Here is a 17,976-nt window from a genome sequence, read left to right on the forward strand (position 1 = left end):
TATGCTAAGCAGACAATCAGAGGTGTACCCCCTGCTGCTAAACAGCCAATCATGGCCGTCCCAGTGTGTGTCACCAGCCAGCAGGAGGCAGAATTAGTCCTGGTTAGCAGCCAGGACCCTGCCGAGTGGCTGATTAGTCTTTTAGACTGAAGAGCAGACAGAATGGTAAAAGTCCAAACGCCTATGTGAGTCTCTTCCGCGCACCAGACAAAGAAACAAAAACTTGCTATATTTTATAGAAAAGTTGGCAGCTTTGCCTTGCCTTGAGAGTGATATGTTGAATTATTTTACAAAATGAGTGTTACCTCTGCATGGAGGTCATATTTTCAGTGGCAGTTTTCTGTCTGTATCTGTCAACAGGATTAGACAAAGGCTGAGGCCGAACCAAACTTGGTGGAGAGGTGCAGTATGGGCCAAGAAAGAACCCATTATATTTTTGTGGTAGATTAGTCATAGCATCGCCTGATAGCAAGGGGAGGTTTTGATGTAATCCTCCTGGTTTGCCCTCCAGATCCATTTAAAATTTGTCTGACACATCATAAGAACTTGTTGATGGGTTACTGAGAAGACTGTGAGATTCTGTTTGATGGTGTTACCTTAATGAGGTGGCAAATTTCACCTTAGAACACGCGTCTATAGTCATGGACTCCTCATGGTCAGATCTTCTTGGTCTGCTCCTGCATGGGAAATATTTTCAGGTGTCACCACTTTCTCACTCTGTGAATAAGCCACACTGCAACAGGAAAGGGCCTGCTCATCACTGCAGCTTTGATTAGGTCCCAGCCACTAAAGTGCCTGGGGCTGAAATTTTGAATTGGCTGAGGCGCAATAGGGAAAACAGTAGAAGCTCGTTGTTCATTGCATAACGTTAGCTTTGTACTAACGATTCAATTTTTGTTTGAGAAATCACAAAAGGGGTGTTCATTATCTCTTGAATCAATATGTGAAAGTCTCATAAACCTTTGTTTGCAACAGAGCTTATTTTCTTCAATTTTCTGCAATTTTGCAATATTTTTTCAATCCAAACTCCGATGCAACAATCCCGTATGGATTTTATCCGACGGATCTTATGGTAATGCTAACTTTTGGCCTACAACATTACTTCATTCATGCGGTGCTGTATTGGGTTGTAGGTGGGGGAAATTTTAAAACAAAAGTTCACAAAACATGAATTGCCTGGATGAGCAACAAGAGACGGAGGGTCAAGTGATTTCAAAGACTTTGTGTATGTAGAATAGCTAATCGGGTGGACTGCAAACAGGCAACAATTGAAATGTGATGGGGGCAAAGCACACTGTAGCCTGTGTGCTTATGTATCGCAAAGTTGACTAATGGACCCTAGGTTCTCTTACCGCAATTAGTAGATCCCTGCAGGATCGAGCATGCTACTTCCCCTTCATGTTAAGAGAAATGGGGTGAAAGACGTGTTTTCGGGGTGTTGTAGCTCTGATTAGCATGCTACAAGGGGCCTCAGGATTTTATTTCTTGGCCCCTGTTGATGTCACCACTTCCCTGGTAATTAATTGTTATTCATCTGGGTCTGTCTCTCTTGTTCTGCTTTCAGCTTCTTGGTCGGTTTGTCATCTGGTCGCTGCATGCCATTTCAGTTTTTATCAGCACAGACACTTGCATCCATCCATTTGTAACCTAATAAAGAAATGGCAGCAATCTGTATGTTCCTTCTGGGGGACTGGATGACTTTGAGCACCAGATGCTGATGTTCCCCCAGAGTCGTTACCATGATGGAGCCCATCCTTAACTGTCTCCAATAAAGACACGCACTTCTTCACACATGCTGCATCCCTTCGCTCGCTCAGTGAGGAGGCAGGATTAACCTGCTGGTAGAGGAGTAAATCCTGCACTGCCTCTGCTTCTCTGTCTGTGTGTCTGAGGAGGCTTGGTTATCCCTTCACACAAGCTCCCTGTTCAAAAGGGAGGCCGGCAGGGATTAATGACGTGTTTAAGGGGCGACGATGGGGGATTGCAGCTTGCTGTAAGGACGTGAGATTTAAGAACATGGGCCAGTGGTTAGTGCTCATTGAACTATGATTAGGTAGACACTGAACCCCAGCAGACCCCAGTACACATGCACACACGCATACACGCGCATGCACGCACACACACACACACACACACACACACACACACACACACACACGCACACACACACACACACACACACACACACAAACCATGACAGACAGGTGATATATTATTATTATGTACCTAGAGGATGGTATGGGGACAAAAAGACAATCCCGGGGTCCCAAGGTGCTGGTCCTATAGTAAATATACCTTTGTAACCCTGTTGACCTAAAGGACAACAGCGGAAGTCTGCAAAATCACTCACACAGCAAGATGCGTCCACATCATGTCAACAGTTCTTTGATTTGTTTCTCTTGACTACTTTTTTCATTCTTTAAATCTGTATTTTTGAGTTTCATTGGTTGATTGCATGTCAGGGTATAAATGTATGATTTAAAATGTGCAATATACATTTAATCTGGCAATGAGCAGGCGATGAAATAAGTGTAAAACATAATTAGGTTTCTAGGAGGGAAAAGTTACCTTTTAGATAAAGTTTGGTGCTAGTTTGATTGCGTAAACCCATTAAAAGAGTTATTGTCAGTGGTTAGAGAAGATATTGTGTGTTTGCTGTTACATTTTCAGCTGTAATTCAAATCAAGGATAATTTTTTTGTAACTGAAACTCGAACTTTGCCCTGGTGGTCTGCTCTCTAAAAGCCTTGGAATGAATCTGCAGCCTCCGTTATGTTAATGTCATTATATGAAGGATATAAATAATTCTCACTTCGGGTCCCTGAGTTTCAGTAAAAGAGAGGTAAAGTTAAAAGGGCTGACAGCATCAGTTTCATCATTTACCTACAAATAAAAAGTCTGAAATTCCATTAAAACTTTTATAAAAGCTCTCCTTTACAAGCTATCTAGTTGGATTAGGATTTAAATTAGTAAATGAAAAGAAAAGCCAGCATTATAGAAAATGTGGGAACTGTGAAAATGTCTTCATCAGCCTAAAATAATTCTGCAACTCCCTCTTCTTTTTATTTGAAGCCAAAGCAGGAAGTGGTGAGCTTTGCATGTAGTCAGATGGAAGTAACCGCGCGGAAGCCGAGATGGTGAATGGGCGTCTGCTTCATCCAACTTTCATGCAGGTCAGCAGAGTTTGCATCCCATTTCAGACCTGTAATTAATATTTGATTAGTGTTAACTGTAACCACGGCCTACTCTTAGCCTCACTCAGCTTCAGGATGCACATAACCACCTCTTTAGCTAATGCTGCTGTGATGTGTAAAGGAAATTTATAGCGCTGACCCCTGACTTCAGCTGAAATACATCTTCCGAATCCTTTGAATCTGATGTGGTATGCTGTTGGTGCTGGTGAGCTGATAGAGAGTGAACACTGTGATGGGCTTGTGAAGTGTGTGCGAATGGATATCAGAGTAATACTGAAGGTGTGTGATATTAGATATAGGCATTTATTGTTGGAGGCGATGTGTTTGTGTGTGAAAGATGATGTGAGAGGGGCAGAGGACTGGACAGAGGGAGCTGCAGCGAGATTAAGAGACATATGTACAGGTGCTGATAGTGAGTCGGGATCAGTGCACTGAGCAAGATGTTAAGGCCTGGTTTCCTTGCCTCCCACTCCCCACCACAACCCATGACAAGCCTACATTCCCCTCCTTAATCTCCCCTCTTTGATAAGGCACTCTACCCTCCATACACACACACATCCAGCCACTACCCATCTACCCTCAAAATCCGCTCCTGTACAATCTCCTGTGCATCAGCTGCCAAATGAAGTTCCTCTTTAGAAAAAAAAAAACCCCTTTGCTGTCAAATCGTCTGAGTCTTCGTGGCTGGCGGCGAAGGCAGCTCTTGTGCTGAAGCCAATAATCCAGCGTCAGGGCTTCAGGTGCGCAGAGAGCCGTGATTGACAGGACTCGATATGAGGCCCTCGCCTCACTTGACATTTGGGTTTCATAAGGTCTGGAACAAAAGGCAGGGGCAAAATAATCAGAGAGGGGCGCAGGCAAATAAATCTGTTTATTCCTCTTCACCTGCCCCCCTCCTTCACCTCTGCACTTCCCCTGCTTGCCCGCATCACGGCTCAACCATCAGAGAGGAAAGAGGGAGGGCACGATATTACCTTTTCTGAGCCTTAGTGGATTCACGCACCGCGACAGCAGGTCACTTTAGGCTCTGTGCTTACCTGAGATATTAGTTTGTATGTGTGTTAGATAGAGATGTGTATTTGAATGGCTGAGGCGGTGTGTATGTGTGCACAACCTTGTGTATGTATGAGGGAGAGACAAGAAAGTGAGGCCGACAGACTGATTGGGAGAGAGAGCTGATGTGGTGTTATATTGTGGATGTATTTGTATGCTCATGCATGTGTGTGCTGGAGCAAGAAGCAACATACATGATGACGGAGGTCCTTTTTATCACGTTAAAGCAGCGCAGCAGCTTGAAGACCCAATTAGGAACACACATTATAATAAATATGGTCATAATGGTAATAACAAATACAGAGCAGTAGAGGATAAATGTGAAAAATAAACACTATGATTATGTATTTGGACACAGTCTGTTAGAGCTGCTAAATGACTGAATGCAGTGGTTTGGCAAGCTGCTGACCCAACAGTAGTGCGTTTCATCTTCCCACACTAAAACGGCTACGCATAGTTGCAAATGTAAGCCGAGATAATATTGGCTACTGAATAGGAAACGAGCGTAGAAGAGAGATGTTGAGACCTATAAAGGACAGACTCATTTCTAGACAAAATTATGTACAGAAAGGGCCTCTCTAACTGTCAGAGCTCGAGACCGTGTTAAAGAAGTGGATGTAGCCTCAATGATGTCACATACAGTTTTGGAGACGACCAATTTGAATCTTTGAGTTTTTGCTATTTGGCTTTCACATTCTTGTTTTAATCGAGTCAGAAGTGTCCATATTTTGACAAGAGGGTGGAGATGGGGAGCTAGTTAGTTTAACTTAACCTAAACTGTGACATTAATCGGGATGCTAATTTTGGTTAGCGAAAAAAAACAAAAACACAAAACAAGCTAAAATGAATACCAAGCTGACTAATTCCAAGAGTGACCCCCCCCCCCCCTTTTAGTACAACCAGATGCTTAACTAGAAATGTTAGATGACCAAAATTAAACTTTCTTGGCTGAAAATACACACAAAAAAACTTGCGCTAGAAGTAACAGTGCTAATGTCAGCGGTAAGGCTGCTATTGAAGATGATGCTGGATTTGAGGTCAGTCTGGTTAAAAGCGGGAGCAGTCTGCAACTTCAGGGGTAAGAATGGGATGGCACAACGATGCTCATCCAACATGTTTGCTAGCTTTGCATAGCTACAAGAGTTTACGTGCTGTCATCATAGTACGTTTGGGTCTATAGCGCAATTATTTCTGAACTTGAAACAGGCAGGTGTACAAAATAAAATGGCGGCGCCCTCTTTCGGCGGAGGTATGCAACATTCGTGCTCGTGAGCATTCTGAATATGGAAAAGAATCCCTGACAAGTAAGTGCTTTAAGTTACGAGGTTAAAGTGGTGACATTAGCAATGGAAATCTGATTTATTTCCTTTGTTGGAATAGATTATACAGCATATCTTTTTTTTAATCACAAGGAAGCCAAGCCCTTAAAGCACACCCTTTATTCTCTATTTTCACTCTACATGAGAACATACAAAATCAACATTGTGCTAACTGGTGAGGTAACAGTTAACTAACCCCAATCCTCAGTAACAATTACAACTAGTACCAGGTTTTGAATGGGTGTGTATGTGAAAACCGTCTCCGGGCCGTCTGGCCGAGCTGCCTCATGGGTGTTTGGGGGGGGGGGGGGCTGGGACACTGTTTAGTGTGTGTTTGTAGTGTTTTTAGTGCTGCTAATGTGTTGCTCTGCCAAGCAAACATAATAGGGTCTTCGCCTGAAGTACCTTCAGGCTTAGGCCCTAATTATTGTTTGAACCACTGACGTAACCCCCTGCAGGCCAGTTGAGCAATCACAAGTCACGTGTTACATTCAAATGTACACTTGCACAACTGTGTATGTTTATTCCTATAAGGCTATCACAAGTAGGTTGGATTCTACACTGTGGAACACCAATCAAAAGAGAACAGGCCGAGCACGATTTATTGCTTTTGCCTACCAAGTGCGAATCCTTACGTAATGCTTCATGACATCATTTCCAAGAAATCTTAATGGTTGCAACAAAACTGAAAATCCATCCATCCATTTTCTATACCGCTTATCTGTAAGGGTCGGGGGGGCTGGAGTCTATCCCAGCTGACACTGGGCGAGAGGCGGGGTTCACCCTGGATGGGTCGCCAGGCCATCGCAGGGCCGTGGACCAAATCATCCGCACATTATATCAGAACAATGAGAACAGGTGAAATGAGATGACCAGGATGAAAACACCTTCTCATCTGTTCTCATTGGAAACACAAAAAATAAACTAATAAATCATTACAATACTGCAAATAGCTTTGAGTAGAAAAGTGACATATGGATACTATTTGTAGTTGGTACTTTGCAAAGACTACAGGATTAAATACTTAGTGAATCCCGCTGTATGTTATGATACAATAATCAGGTTGCTCATTTAATATGCAGAATGAAATATAAACGCTAAAACACAATGCGTATATTAGTATTGGTTTTGCAGGATTTCAAAACTGACATTTTAACTCGTGAGAAAAGCACGAGGCATGTGACAACAGGCCGGAAAGGAACGATTTCTAATTAGCCTGCAACCTAAACCATATTTGTACTTGTAACTCAAATTGTAATGTCTACATGATGTTACCGCCTTTATGCTTTACATCCCATGCAACAAACAGGCTAAAGGGATACAGTGAGGACTGAAATGCAGGGCTGTAAGTAGAATTATCCTGGCAGACTTTTAATGGGCAAATTAAAACAGGAAACACATCCCATAGGCTACCTAAGGGCCATATGTTGGCCTCCGCCTGGAAGTCTCTGATAAAACACACATTAGTCAGCAGATAGTTTTCAGATTAATCCCTTTGACATTATTTAGTATCAGACAGACCTCCGGTCCCCCACGTGGGGTGTCGGCATATAAAAGACTTTGCTGGAGCTGATTGGATAAAATAGCGATGATTGGCGGGAGATGGCGTGGAGCCTGGACACGGTCCCTCCGCTATTGGATGCCGTTAATAGTCGCTCCTCCTTTAGACCGCACACCACTGGCTTCGGGGGCGTCACGGAGGAGCCGGGAAGTTGTAGTCCTTTACAGTGGACTTACGTCTGAGATGCTTCGATCGACCATTATGAATCAAACTACACGTCCCGACGTCTCGCATAAACCTAGCGAATATGTAATTGCGCTCCTATGACTGGCTGCTTCTAAATTCGGTTTCGGAGGGGCAAGCAAGTCACAGTCGGTGAGGTGTTCGGTCCGCTGATACCGCTGGGATGTGAACGTTAAACGGAGGCTGTAGGAGATTAACCGATAAATGCGTGAAGACGGGAAAAGCTCGCTGACGGATAATTGGCGTCACGCTGCGCCAGAAGTCGCTGTTTTGGAGGAGAAATCAGAGAAATTAACGGAGTGGTTGTTGTTAGTTGGAGGGACTGTTCACCGTTAGTGAGCGTAGAATAAGAAGACCCCTGCTTTGATTGAATCTCTGAGCGGACTTTTGAAATACTGATTGCAAGAATGGCGGCTGGCCAAAGGTCCGAGGATGTTTTCACTCTGCACGGCGTCTGCACATAGTCCGCCAACCGGCTACTGACTGATCCTTTACGCACAGGAGAGATCCGTGCCTTCTGCACTTTGTTTTTAGGTGGATGAACTTTTCAATAGAATTTTAATGATTCGAGATTTGAGCAAGATGTACCCCCCGGCACGGCATCCGGTAAGTAGAGCAGTAGCAGCGAATGCAGTTGTGTCAAAACAGCGCAGTTTAACAGCCATGCGCCTCATGCGTAATCAGTTTAGATCAAGTTTCCGTGCCACTGCGCGCTCGCTCGAACAATTGCGCTCATTGACAAACCGCTGCAGCTGTAAATGTGTGTGTGTGTGTGTGTGTGTGTGTGTGTCAGCGAGAGAGAGAGAGAGAGAGAGAGGGAGAGAGAGGGAGAGGGGAGTGAACCCAAAATGCCGACGAAGTGACTGAGGCCTATTGTGGTCTGTCTTAACAGTCGCGGCTGTGTGTTTGTGTCTTGACACTGAACTTCATTGGCTCAGTTCTTCTTTTCTTTTCCCCAAACGCTGTTCGGTTTGGTTCTTGAGGTCCCCCATCAGCCGGGACAGCCGTTTAAGTTCACTGTTACAGAGTCCTGCGACCGGATCAAGGAGGAGTTCCAGTTCCTGCAGGCTCAGTATCACAGGTAAGTGTTGGGGAGAAGTGGAGTCATGCTGTGTGGACATTATTGGCTGTAAGAGTAATTTTAAGTTTGATTCATGTGTTATTCTGGGCTCATATATTAACTTTGCTGTCAGCTGATCCAGCCTTCATCTAATTGCACCAAATATTTTAGGGAAATCTGTGATGCAATGGCATAAAATTAAGAAAATGATTTGGGATTTACAGAAATAAAAGTGTTTACTCTGACAATTAATTCTGTACAGATCCATCATGTATCACACTCTTGTTTGTCTGAGGTCCATCTAACCTCAGGTAAACCCCATCAACCTTCAAATGCACGTCTCTCTCTGCAAGTGCAAGTGGTGTGAAATACTTTTTAAGCCGACATGATGAAGTGTGAAATATATTGCTTGGTGCAGAATAACAAGCATGATACCAATGCATAATAATCACCCACCTCTGGTCACCTAGTAATCGTCCAATCACCTGGTGAGATGGACCCTGTGGTCCAGTTTGTTGGCCAATGCTGGCACTGAACGAGCTGAAACCAACCTCTGCTGCGTCGGGCTGCCCGGAATTGCCCGGAAACGCCTGAATTGAAATCTAAACTGCTGTTGATTCGCTGAAAAGCAAAGGAGCGGTTGCTGAATATAAATGGCACATCCACCGATGATGTGTCCCTAATTTTGTCAATTAAGTGAATTTTGTCGAGAAGAAATTGAAATGAGAGCCGGAAACATTTGTCATCCAATTTCCTGTCAAACTGAATATCTAAAACAGCTTATTTTAGCAGCAATGTCTTCAAAATCTGTACTTTTCATCCTTTAACTGCAGGACCGTGTGACTCATCTGTTGGCTGAAAAATGTGTCAGTCCCACTGAAACAAACTGGATCCTGTTAAAGATGCATCATTATCACACTTAAATCAAAGCGTTTGATTCTAGGAAAGTTACAAAAAGTGTCAAGGACCCCCCCCCCCTCCCCCACACATCATCCAGCTGCCATTATCTTATAAATATACTTACACAAAAGCTTGTTGTAAGTAGAGTGGTCGTATTCCAGTAATGGGTAATATTTGAAAGGGATTATTAAGCTGTAGTGTTACCACAGTTCTGCTCATTATGTGGTTGTTTTTTTTTGTTGATGGTGCATTTCGGTCCTCCACTCACACCGTAAGACTATATGAAGAGGTTCGTGCGGTTGTCTATTGATCCATTAATCACTGTACCTGCTGAGTAAGTGTCTGTGTCTGCAGGGGAGGCTGGCGTGGATGCGAGCGCCGCTTCTTCTCTTTGTTACCGTGAAATTTTAGAAAATCAAGTAACGGCGACGTGGAAGGAAACTATTTGAATGTGTAATGATCGTTTTGTGAGTTTGATTTATGAGAACAAAAGTGAGGAATCTTAACGTTTCCAGAATGTTGTTGTTGTTTTGGTTTTTTGGGGAGGAAACCTATCTGAAGTGTTGTCAAAATACATTTAAATATGTATTTTTTTCTGTTTGTCTCACAGTCTGAAATTGGAGTGTGAGAAACTGGCCAGTGAGAAAACTGAGATGCAGAGACATTATGTCATGGTGAGTTTCATAGATGACGTGTGTGTGTGCGTGCGTGCGTGCGTGTGTGTGTTCTTCAACAAAGATTAATTGTTTGCTTTTATCTTTTTGTCAGTATTATGAGATGTCATATGGACTCAACATCGAGATGCACAAACAGGTAGGAAATATTTATCTCAGTTTTGATATCATTTACACCAGTCATCACACAAACAAGTTGAGTAAAAACCAGTCATTTAAAAAAAAAAAAAAAAAGACCTATTCAGGTGAGTGGAGAATACAGACGGGGATTTAGATGAGCATGAGTGTGTAGTTCAGATTTTGATTAAAAAAAGTTCTGCAATTCTTTTTACTGGTCAGTTTATTTACCCCTGGTGATTTGGATTGTCCGGTGTTTTTAATTTCTTATGAGGACACAACAGTTTAGTGATGATTTATTTGGCACTTCATGGGCAACAAATTCTGTTTATCTTTCTGTTGATAGAAGGACATCAAAGCCTGGTGATCTGATATATGTATAGAGTTAAAAAAGACAGCACCTAAAAATTCGATCCACTTTCTTATCCGCTCTACTCCACCATGTTTGGTTGCTGTGTGAGGTTGAGACATAATTCCACACGTGAAATATGATTTCATCAATTTAATTGGAGGAGAAAATGGCCTGAGAAATGACTGGAGCGAATGAGGATTTGGCCTTTAACGAGCCTTTACATTACTGCTGCCTTTTTTAAACACAGGAGGTCATTAGCATAAATGTCTGTGTTAACCACACATCAGCTGCCAGGCTAAATGGGCCGCAGCTAAGCAGCTTCGCATTCATTTCCAGGAAAGTGTGTGTGTGTGTGTGTGTGCGTGTGTGTGTGTCCCTGTCCGTGTCCGTGTCCATGTATGTGTATGACCGTGTGTGTTCAAGAATGAAAGCAGCTGAGAATTGCCTTGCCTTTGTCTTGCAGTGTGGATGTGTTTTTTTTTTGTTTGTGTATTTTGTATATCATGATTATTAGTGTGTGTTTGTGTGTTGGGATGTCTGTATTATAGCCCGTATGTACACTGTACATGTTTATTTAGTCTGTGTGTGTCTGTGTGTAACTGTATGCATGTTGTGTTAGTTTATTTAATTTTGTGTGCGCACCAGTTTGTTTTTTTTTAACACTGTGTGTTGCTCATAAATCACAGACTGTTTGCGGGGCTTTGTGTTATTTTCTCTTGTGTGTGTTTGTGTGTTTATATGACGAACGTGAGTTTTGTTCCCATGAATGTTGCACACGCATGCAGCTTTTTACTGGCACGCTAATCAGACTTCTCTGATGAAATATGGGGTGTCCACTATAAATCCGTCTGTCTGCTGGTGCTGTGCGTGTGCGTGTGTGTGTGTACCTTGTTGTGTGTCTTTTGTGTGTTTGTAAGGGCAAGAGAGAAAAAATAAAAAGAGGTAAAAAGTGGCCTGTGGCTTTTTGTGGTGCCCAATGTTTTCTGTCAGGAAACAGTTTTGGTGAGTGAATTCTTTATTCCTGCCAGGAGTCTGGCTGTGCACGTTACTCTGTGAGTGTGCGTGCGTGCGTGTGTGGGTGTGTGCGTGCGTGCTGGAAGCGAATGATTTGCAGGCTTGTGTGCACTCTTGCACCAGTGTGCCTCGGTGTTAATGTTTGTCTTCTATCCACGCCATTCGATATGACAATACCCCACATTGAGTGGATGTCGAGATTGAAGGGGGGGGGTGAGGGTGCGGTGTGGGGTGGTTGGCGGGGGCTTGAAGCTGCGGTCCCATTAAGGCGGATGGTCTCTGCTACCAAGTGAATTTCTGGTATTGCTTGTTTAGCATTTTCTGAGGGTAATAGGCCCATTGATTTTTGGCTCTGCTCTCTGTTTTATTTACACAGAAGGGCTCCGGTGCCCTGGGAGTGAAATGTACCTACACTCGTTAAAGAGAAATTGACTTGTAGACTGAGGACAGGAGGGGAGGGAGGAGGGGAGGGAGGCGAGTACGAGGGGTTTAGAGCATGGAACTGAGCTGCCAGAGGACAGCTAATCAATTGCAAATTAGCGGGGCTGAAAGAGAAATAAAGCAAGCGGAGGACAGGGAGAAATGGGAAGGAGGAGAGAGTGGTGAGAGATGGAAGTAATAAGACGTTTTGATACAGAAGACTGGCGGTGTCTTCAACAAGGTCTGACAACTCATTTTACTGCAGTGCAGGGAGCCATTTGTTTCATTTAGAGATTTTTGTGTGTGTTGGGGTCACGTAATGTTTTAGCTGCCATTTTGATATTTGTGCTCACTTCTAGAAATGGAGGTAGAGCAAAATAAAAATCTAATATAACCTTTTAAATGATGACAAATAACAACTGTGCCTGACGAAACGCGAATGTCAGAAATCAGATGATTTCCTGATGGTTTTGTTACGCCGAGTGCAGACAAATGAATCAACAGCCGAATGAGAAGTCGGAGAAGAGAATTTTATTTTAGCCGAAAACAAAATGACAAAACACTGGAGCTGAACACAAACTGAGGTAGCACAGACTAAACAACTGGCTGGGCTGCTTGTCATTTTCAAATTTGAACAATGTCCAGGGAAGCAGGTCCAGACATTGTTAAGGAATTTGTCCATGTCAGACACATAATCACCTCCTGGAAATACTCTGTTCGCTCCAAGCGAGGGTAGAGCTTCCAGGAGGCAGGACATTACACTGCGGTAACTTTTTCCCTTGAATTTGTCTCTGATTGTGACATCTGATGGAAGGTTGTATGTTTCTATTTTTTCAATGGCATATTTTCTGCAAATTGCCCTTCTTCTTCAACCTTGGATGTGTGTATTCTTCTGATTTTGCACCGGAATGATAGAAATGTCACCTGCAAGCTCACTGTGAATGAAAGTTTCCCGGGATTTGATGAAACAGGCCATGAGTTACAGTGCTGACATGAATATCCCTGAAACACATTTCAGCTGCTATCACAATACAAGGAGAACCATGAAATACTGATATCATGTCAGCCTCCTCCACCTTTGGTGTGAGTATTCTTTTGGCTGCTTTCATACAGTTAATGTTTAGAGTTTCCACCTGACTGCACTCATATTTGGTGAATAATGGGAATAATACACATTTCAATCTAGATCTGACAGCACGATTGCAGTAATGTAACTGAATCTCATTAATAGAGTCAAATATCAGCACTACGTGTGGGAGGATACATTTTTTTTATTTCAAACATACTGAGAGCTGCATCTCATTAGGAAGAAAGCGAATGTATAAGGCATATTGTGCAGCTTGACATTCTCTATATGGTGCCCTTTGTTTTCCCTCTCCGTCTCTTCCTACCGGCTTGCTGTCTTTCACACACCCACTCACACACATACACACATACACACAGCCACCAGGGACTACAGCCTTTATATGGTGGGGTCCATTAGGTGTATTAGCTGGTGGTGAAAAGTGGTGCTGATGTGGTGCTTACAAAGCTCCACAGGGGAGCTGGACATTTGATCTTCTATCTGACCTGAACTGACTCCGGGGCTTCATGCCTCTTCTAATTTATGTGATATTTGAAGTTAAAGTGGGCTTATTTGAGCTGCTTTTTTTTCTTTTATTATTCTTTCAGGCAAAATCCTTGGAGATAAGTGGGATGTTTTTTTATTGCTCAGGTGTTTTGTGCTGCATAAGCATTCTATTATTTCAAAGAGAACTCAGTACTCTAGCCCAACAAGCTATAAAATGACAAGTAAACTAATAGATTATACAACTCAAGCAAGTTTTAAAAGTATATTGGATTTTTGTTTCTGGAAGAAAGTGAATGGAAACTATTTCATACCTCCAAAAGACTGTCAGAAATCCTCAGTTGCACAAAACAAGTCTGCCAATTCATAAACAGTTCGTTCCATCCCTCTGATGCATCGCGTTTTTAGCGTGGTGTAGTTGGATTTAGGTTTAGGGAGCAATCACAGTTTGGGTTCAAAGAGCACTGTTTTGACAAAATTGGTGCGCAAACACTCATCGCTGGTGACACCAAGTCAACAGCTGGCTCCTGCTGTGTGGTGTCCACTCCTCTGACAGCAACAGTATCCAACTATCCTGTTGGCCCGGCGGTAAAACATTAAACTTGTTGCTCCCTCCACCTCTGTATACGGATTTTTTTCATCGTGTGATTTCTTACTTTCATGTGGTCGTGGTTATAGCAGACGCTAGATGTCACCTGTCACGTAAACATATTCACCAGCTTCTGGGGAGGACAGACATAAAGAAAACATTTAAAAAAATAGTAATTGTGGAAAATGCTTAGTTTTAACCATATTTTCTCCAAGGTTTGGAATGTGCTTTAATTTGAATAAACCACCCTGAAAAAGAGCTTGATTCATATGGCCAAAGCTAGTAAATTAGACAAAGTATATATTAAGTAAGTAATATACAATGACTACTGTGGGTATAAAGACATTTTCTGAACTTTAATTTGCTTCTAGGGTACAGAAATGTTTGCTTATGTACCATGGAATGACTTAAATTTAACTCTGCCTCTGATACAGATGTCTAACAAGCTACAAGGTTGGCTGGGGTTGCGATTAGCTTTCCGGAGGATCACAGGTTCATTTCCAAGCTGTAAAATACGGAGCGTCAACACCTGACATGAAGGTGCCCTTGAGTAAGGCACTTAAACCCAAACGAACTGCTTCAGTGGAGTTTCTCTGAGGCGAATATGTAATATGCAGCTCCCCGGTGTGTATGAATGTGAAGCGGAACTAAACTGAAAAAGGGCATGTGTGCACAGCAAGTGTTCCCTGGATAAACGTTAAATATAAAATGAAAATGTCAGTGTTTTAGGTTGTCTGTGGGAGTGTGTGTGTGTGTGTCTGTGTGTGTCTGTGCGCACGCGTGCGTGCGAGTGAAAGAATTTTTTGTATATTTGTCCGCTGCCTGGCAGGTAAGTTGAACTGTCTCACTAAAAGCAGGTGTGAATTCTAGATTTGCTGGTTATGATGTCCTGTTTGGAAAGGTGGTACTTCTAGATTATTCAAAAATAATAAATAACCCAAAGACACTTGATGTTCTGACACATGAATGAGTGTGAGATTGTGAACAATCAAGTGTGACAGACGAATGAATTGACCTGCTCACTGGAGATTCTACTACATTACCCCTCAAATCCCTTGGAATTACTGTGTTTGTCTGGAGAGTAAATAAGGGTCTGATTGAGGTAGTGGTCCTGTTTGTCTTTCCTTGCTGTGCTGCCTGTCCTTTCCTGGCAGCGCTGCTTTTCTGTTGCTCTTTTTATTTTGCTGGCAAAAACTTCACCTGAGCTGCTGCTGCTGCTGCTGCCTGCTGCGTCTTTGGCAGCTCACATATCTCTTGCCTCGATAATGGGAGACCTGTAAAACTGTCAGTCGCAAACTGCTCTCTTTGAAATAATTCTAAATAAAAACAAACTTTGTATCTACTTAGCAGATATCACAATGCGGGTAAAAGTGCTTTTCAAATCTGGAACAAATAGCTTTAAAGAAACACATCAACTTTTGTAGAAATACATTTGTCCATCTTCAACAAGAATGGGCATTAGGGAGCTGAGAAGACCCCCCCCCCCCCCACAGACAGGAGGGAGGGGGGGGGGGAGTACTGTTGTGTTATTTCATTCTGTCCACTGACTACATTTAAAAGGATGGGAAGGATCTAATTGTAACTACTGACCTTTTGGTGATTAATTGCTTACAGAATATTTAACTCATGTTCCCATAGTCCAACTGACCAAAGACTCCCACATTACACCCCTACCCAACCCTGCTGGAAGCTGGAGGCTGGAGGCTGCTGTCACCGAGCCTCTTGACTGACGCACATTTTGCAAAATGCTGTGAAACTAAGACTTCCTTGTGCAATTAAAATCTAAATGCTCAACAACCTAAAACGATAATATCCCACCTCCGATCACATTTATGTTCAACTAATAAAAAAAAATGCAGAAATTTCTTCATTGGTTTAATATCAGAATATTGCTGCACTCATTGTAAACATAGTTGATGTGGAGGCCATTTGAGTCCACTGAACTCTGTCCTGTTCAAGAAAACATTCTGAGATGATGTGAGTTTTTGCTCATCATCCTGCTGATAGAAGCCATTAGAAGATGGGCACGCCGTGCTCATACCTTGATTGATGTGGTTAGCAATAGTGCTCAGGTGGGCTGATGCTCAATTGGCAATGTGGATGGGTGGATTCATGCTTTCATCATGTTTATACCAAATTCTGAAGTTACCGTCACATAAAATCAAAGTTCCTCAGACCGGGCGACATCTTTTAGGTCACCTATATCCGGGTCTTCTGCCTCACTTTCCTGTTCTTAGCTGATACCCGTCATCCTGTGTTGTCTCGATGTTCCAAATCACTAAAACTGCGTAACCTTCCTAATTCTTTCCTCAACATGCTGAATATCTGTCATGTGATTGGCCAATTAAATATTTTCTTCAAGGATCTCTTGAATGTAATGCAGTAGTATATATATTTGACTTTTAAAATCCTGAACTAGACCTTAAGCAATGCAAATCTTGATGGACATTTGCCAAATTATCAAGAATATCACTCGATAAAACTCAGGATATTTTCGAGTCCCTTCATGCACGCCCTGCAGATATTAATGCGTCATCACAGGAAGCCTCTAGAGTAAAGACTTTCTGATACATAGGTGTACACACTTAGTCTTACAAATAAAGAAGGCAACGCTCCTCCCTGGGTGCCTGGGGCGTGTTTCTGTGTGCATCTGTGTCTTTTGTCTGTGTTTGTGTTTGTATGCGCACTGGATTTGAATTGCACTTCTAGCACTCCCTTTGGGACAGTGGATCAGGCAATTTCCTGTTAAAAACCTCTACCTGATGGGGGGAGAGAGAGTGTTTTATAATCTTTAAAAACCAACCCTGGGGTTCAGTAAAAACATCTGATGAATACAGAGGAGGCTGTGGAGGTGTGTGTATCCTCGTGTGCATTTACGCTGTGTTTATGTGTGATGTTGTGCAGCAGTTCTGTCTGAAGGCTTTCGAATCAATATGTGTGTGTTGTGTCCACTCTCATGGCCTCAGGAGCCGTCTGTTAGCACTGATACCAGAGCAAAGTTCACCTCTGTCAAGGTCAGACACATGAATCAAGCACTTAAAGGTTAAAGAATGTAGCTTCTTCCACATTTAGGTTGACTTTGAGAAACAACCTGAGTTTTAGTTCTTTCACTCGGCTCCTAGTTTAACCATATGATAAAGAACAACATCATAAATGTGGCTTGTTTGACTTGGGTCAAGTGTTCTACCATCTGTACCCCTCGGAATCCTCGAGAGACCCAAACACTGCCGTTCATATTATTGTCCATTAGGCTAATGTTGAGCAGTGGTAGAATATGATGGCATCCACATTACAGAGGGCACCATTCTGCGAAAATGACATTAGGCATGACATTAGGGGAATATTCATTTTTACATCATCTCATTTTCATTGCAAAACTCATTAAAGTAATGAGACTGCAATTTTTGTGGGGATCTGTATCAAAAAAGTCTGTAGACTGTGATTTGTTGGCAGGATACCTCTGCATCCCCAAAATATAACAACACATAATTAGCCTTTTCACAAAATGATTTGCGTTAAATTTCAGTCAACTGCCACAATCAAGTTCACATCAAGAAGCCTGAGTGCTAAGCACATCTGACCTCAATTTCTTTTTCTCTTTTATTTCACGAGTGTGACAACTTCTTAACACTGCATTGTGTGGTGGGGGGAATGTAATGTGTAAAAATTGCATTGCAGCACCACTAAACCAATGGAATTCCTTTTTGGTGGTAGCCACACGGATTCCCTGTTTCAACATTGTCACATGACTGCTTGTGGTACCAACAAACACCAGGCTTTGCTGTGGGGGACAGGAGTCCTCTTTAACCGTGTTTAGAACACAAAACTGACTTCAAGCCATGTCTTTCTAACCTGAAACAAGTGTTTTTTGTTCCTAAATACAACTTTGGGATACGCACGTTTGATTCCTGTTTGTGTCAGTAACATTATGTTCTGTAGCATGAACCTGATCAAATATTGAACTGAACTACTGC

At 42.6% G+C, this 17,976-nt stretch overlaps 1 protein-coding gene across 7 annotated transcripts in view; it reads left to right on the forward strand.

Annotated features, from left to right (window-relative positions):
* The first annotated feature begins 7,298 nt into the window (after positions 1-7,298).
* LOC147260201 (transducin-like enhancer protein 4) overlaps positions 7,299-17,976 on the forward strand; it is a 34,105-nt gene continuing 23,427 nt past the window's right edge. For 2 of the 7 annotated variants that reach the window (XM_086206659.1, XM_086206660.1), the window contains exons 1-4: positions 7,299-7,915; positions 8,248-8,390; positions 9,880-9,943; positions 10,038-10,082. In XM_086206659.1, coding sequence (XP_086062785.1) covers positions 7,871-7,915; positions 8,248-8,390; positions 9,880-9,943; positions 10,038-10,082 — 297 coding nt within the window. In that variant the 5' untranslated portion in view covers positions 7,299-7,870. Of the gene's footprint in view, positions 7,916-8,247; positions 8,391-9,879; positions 9,944-10,037; positions 10,083-17,976 lie in introns of those variants that run through there. The other 5 variants (XM_086206661.1, XM_086206662.1, XM_086206664.1 and 2 more) reach the window with 3 other exon arrangements.

The sequence above is a fragment of the Aulostomus chinensis genome, chromosome 6 (genome assembly GCF_037954235.1).
Source record: "Aulostomus chinensis isolate RoL2024-O1b breed Wild chromosome 6, RoL_Achi_v1.0, whole genome shotgun sequence".
Classification (NCBI taxonomy): domain Eukaryota; kingdom Metazoa; phylum Chordata; class Actinopteri; order Syngnathiformes; family Aulostomidae; genus Aulostomus; species Aulostomus chinensis.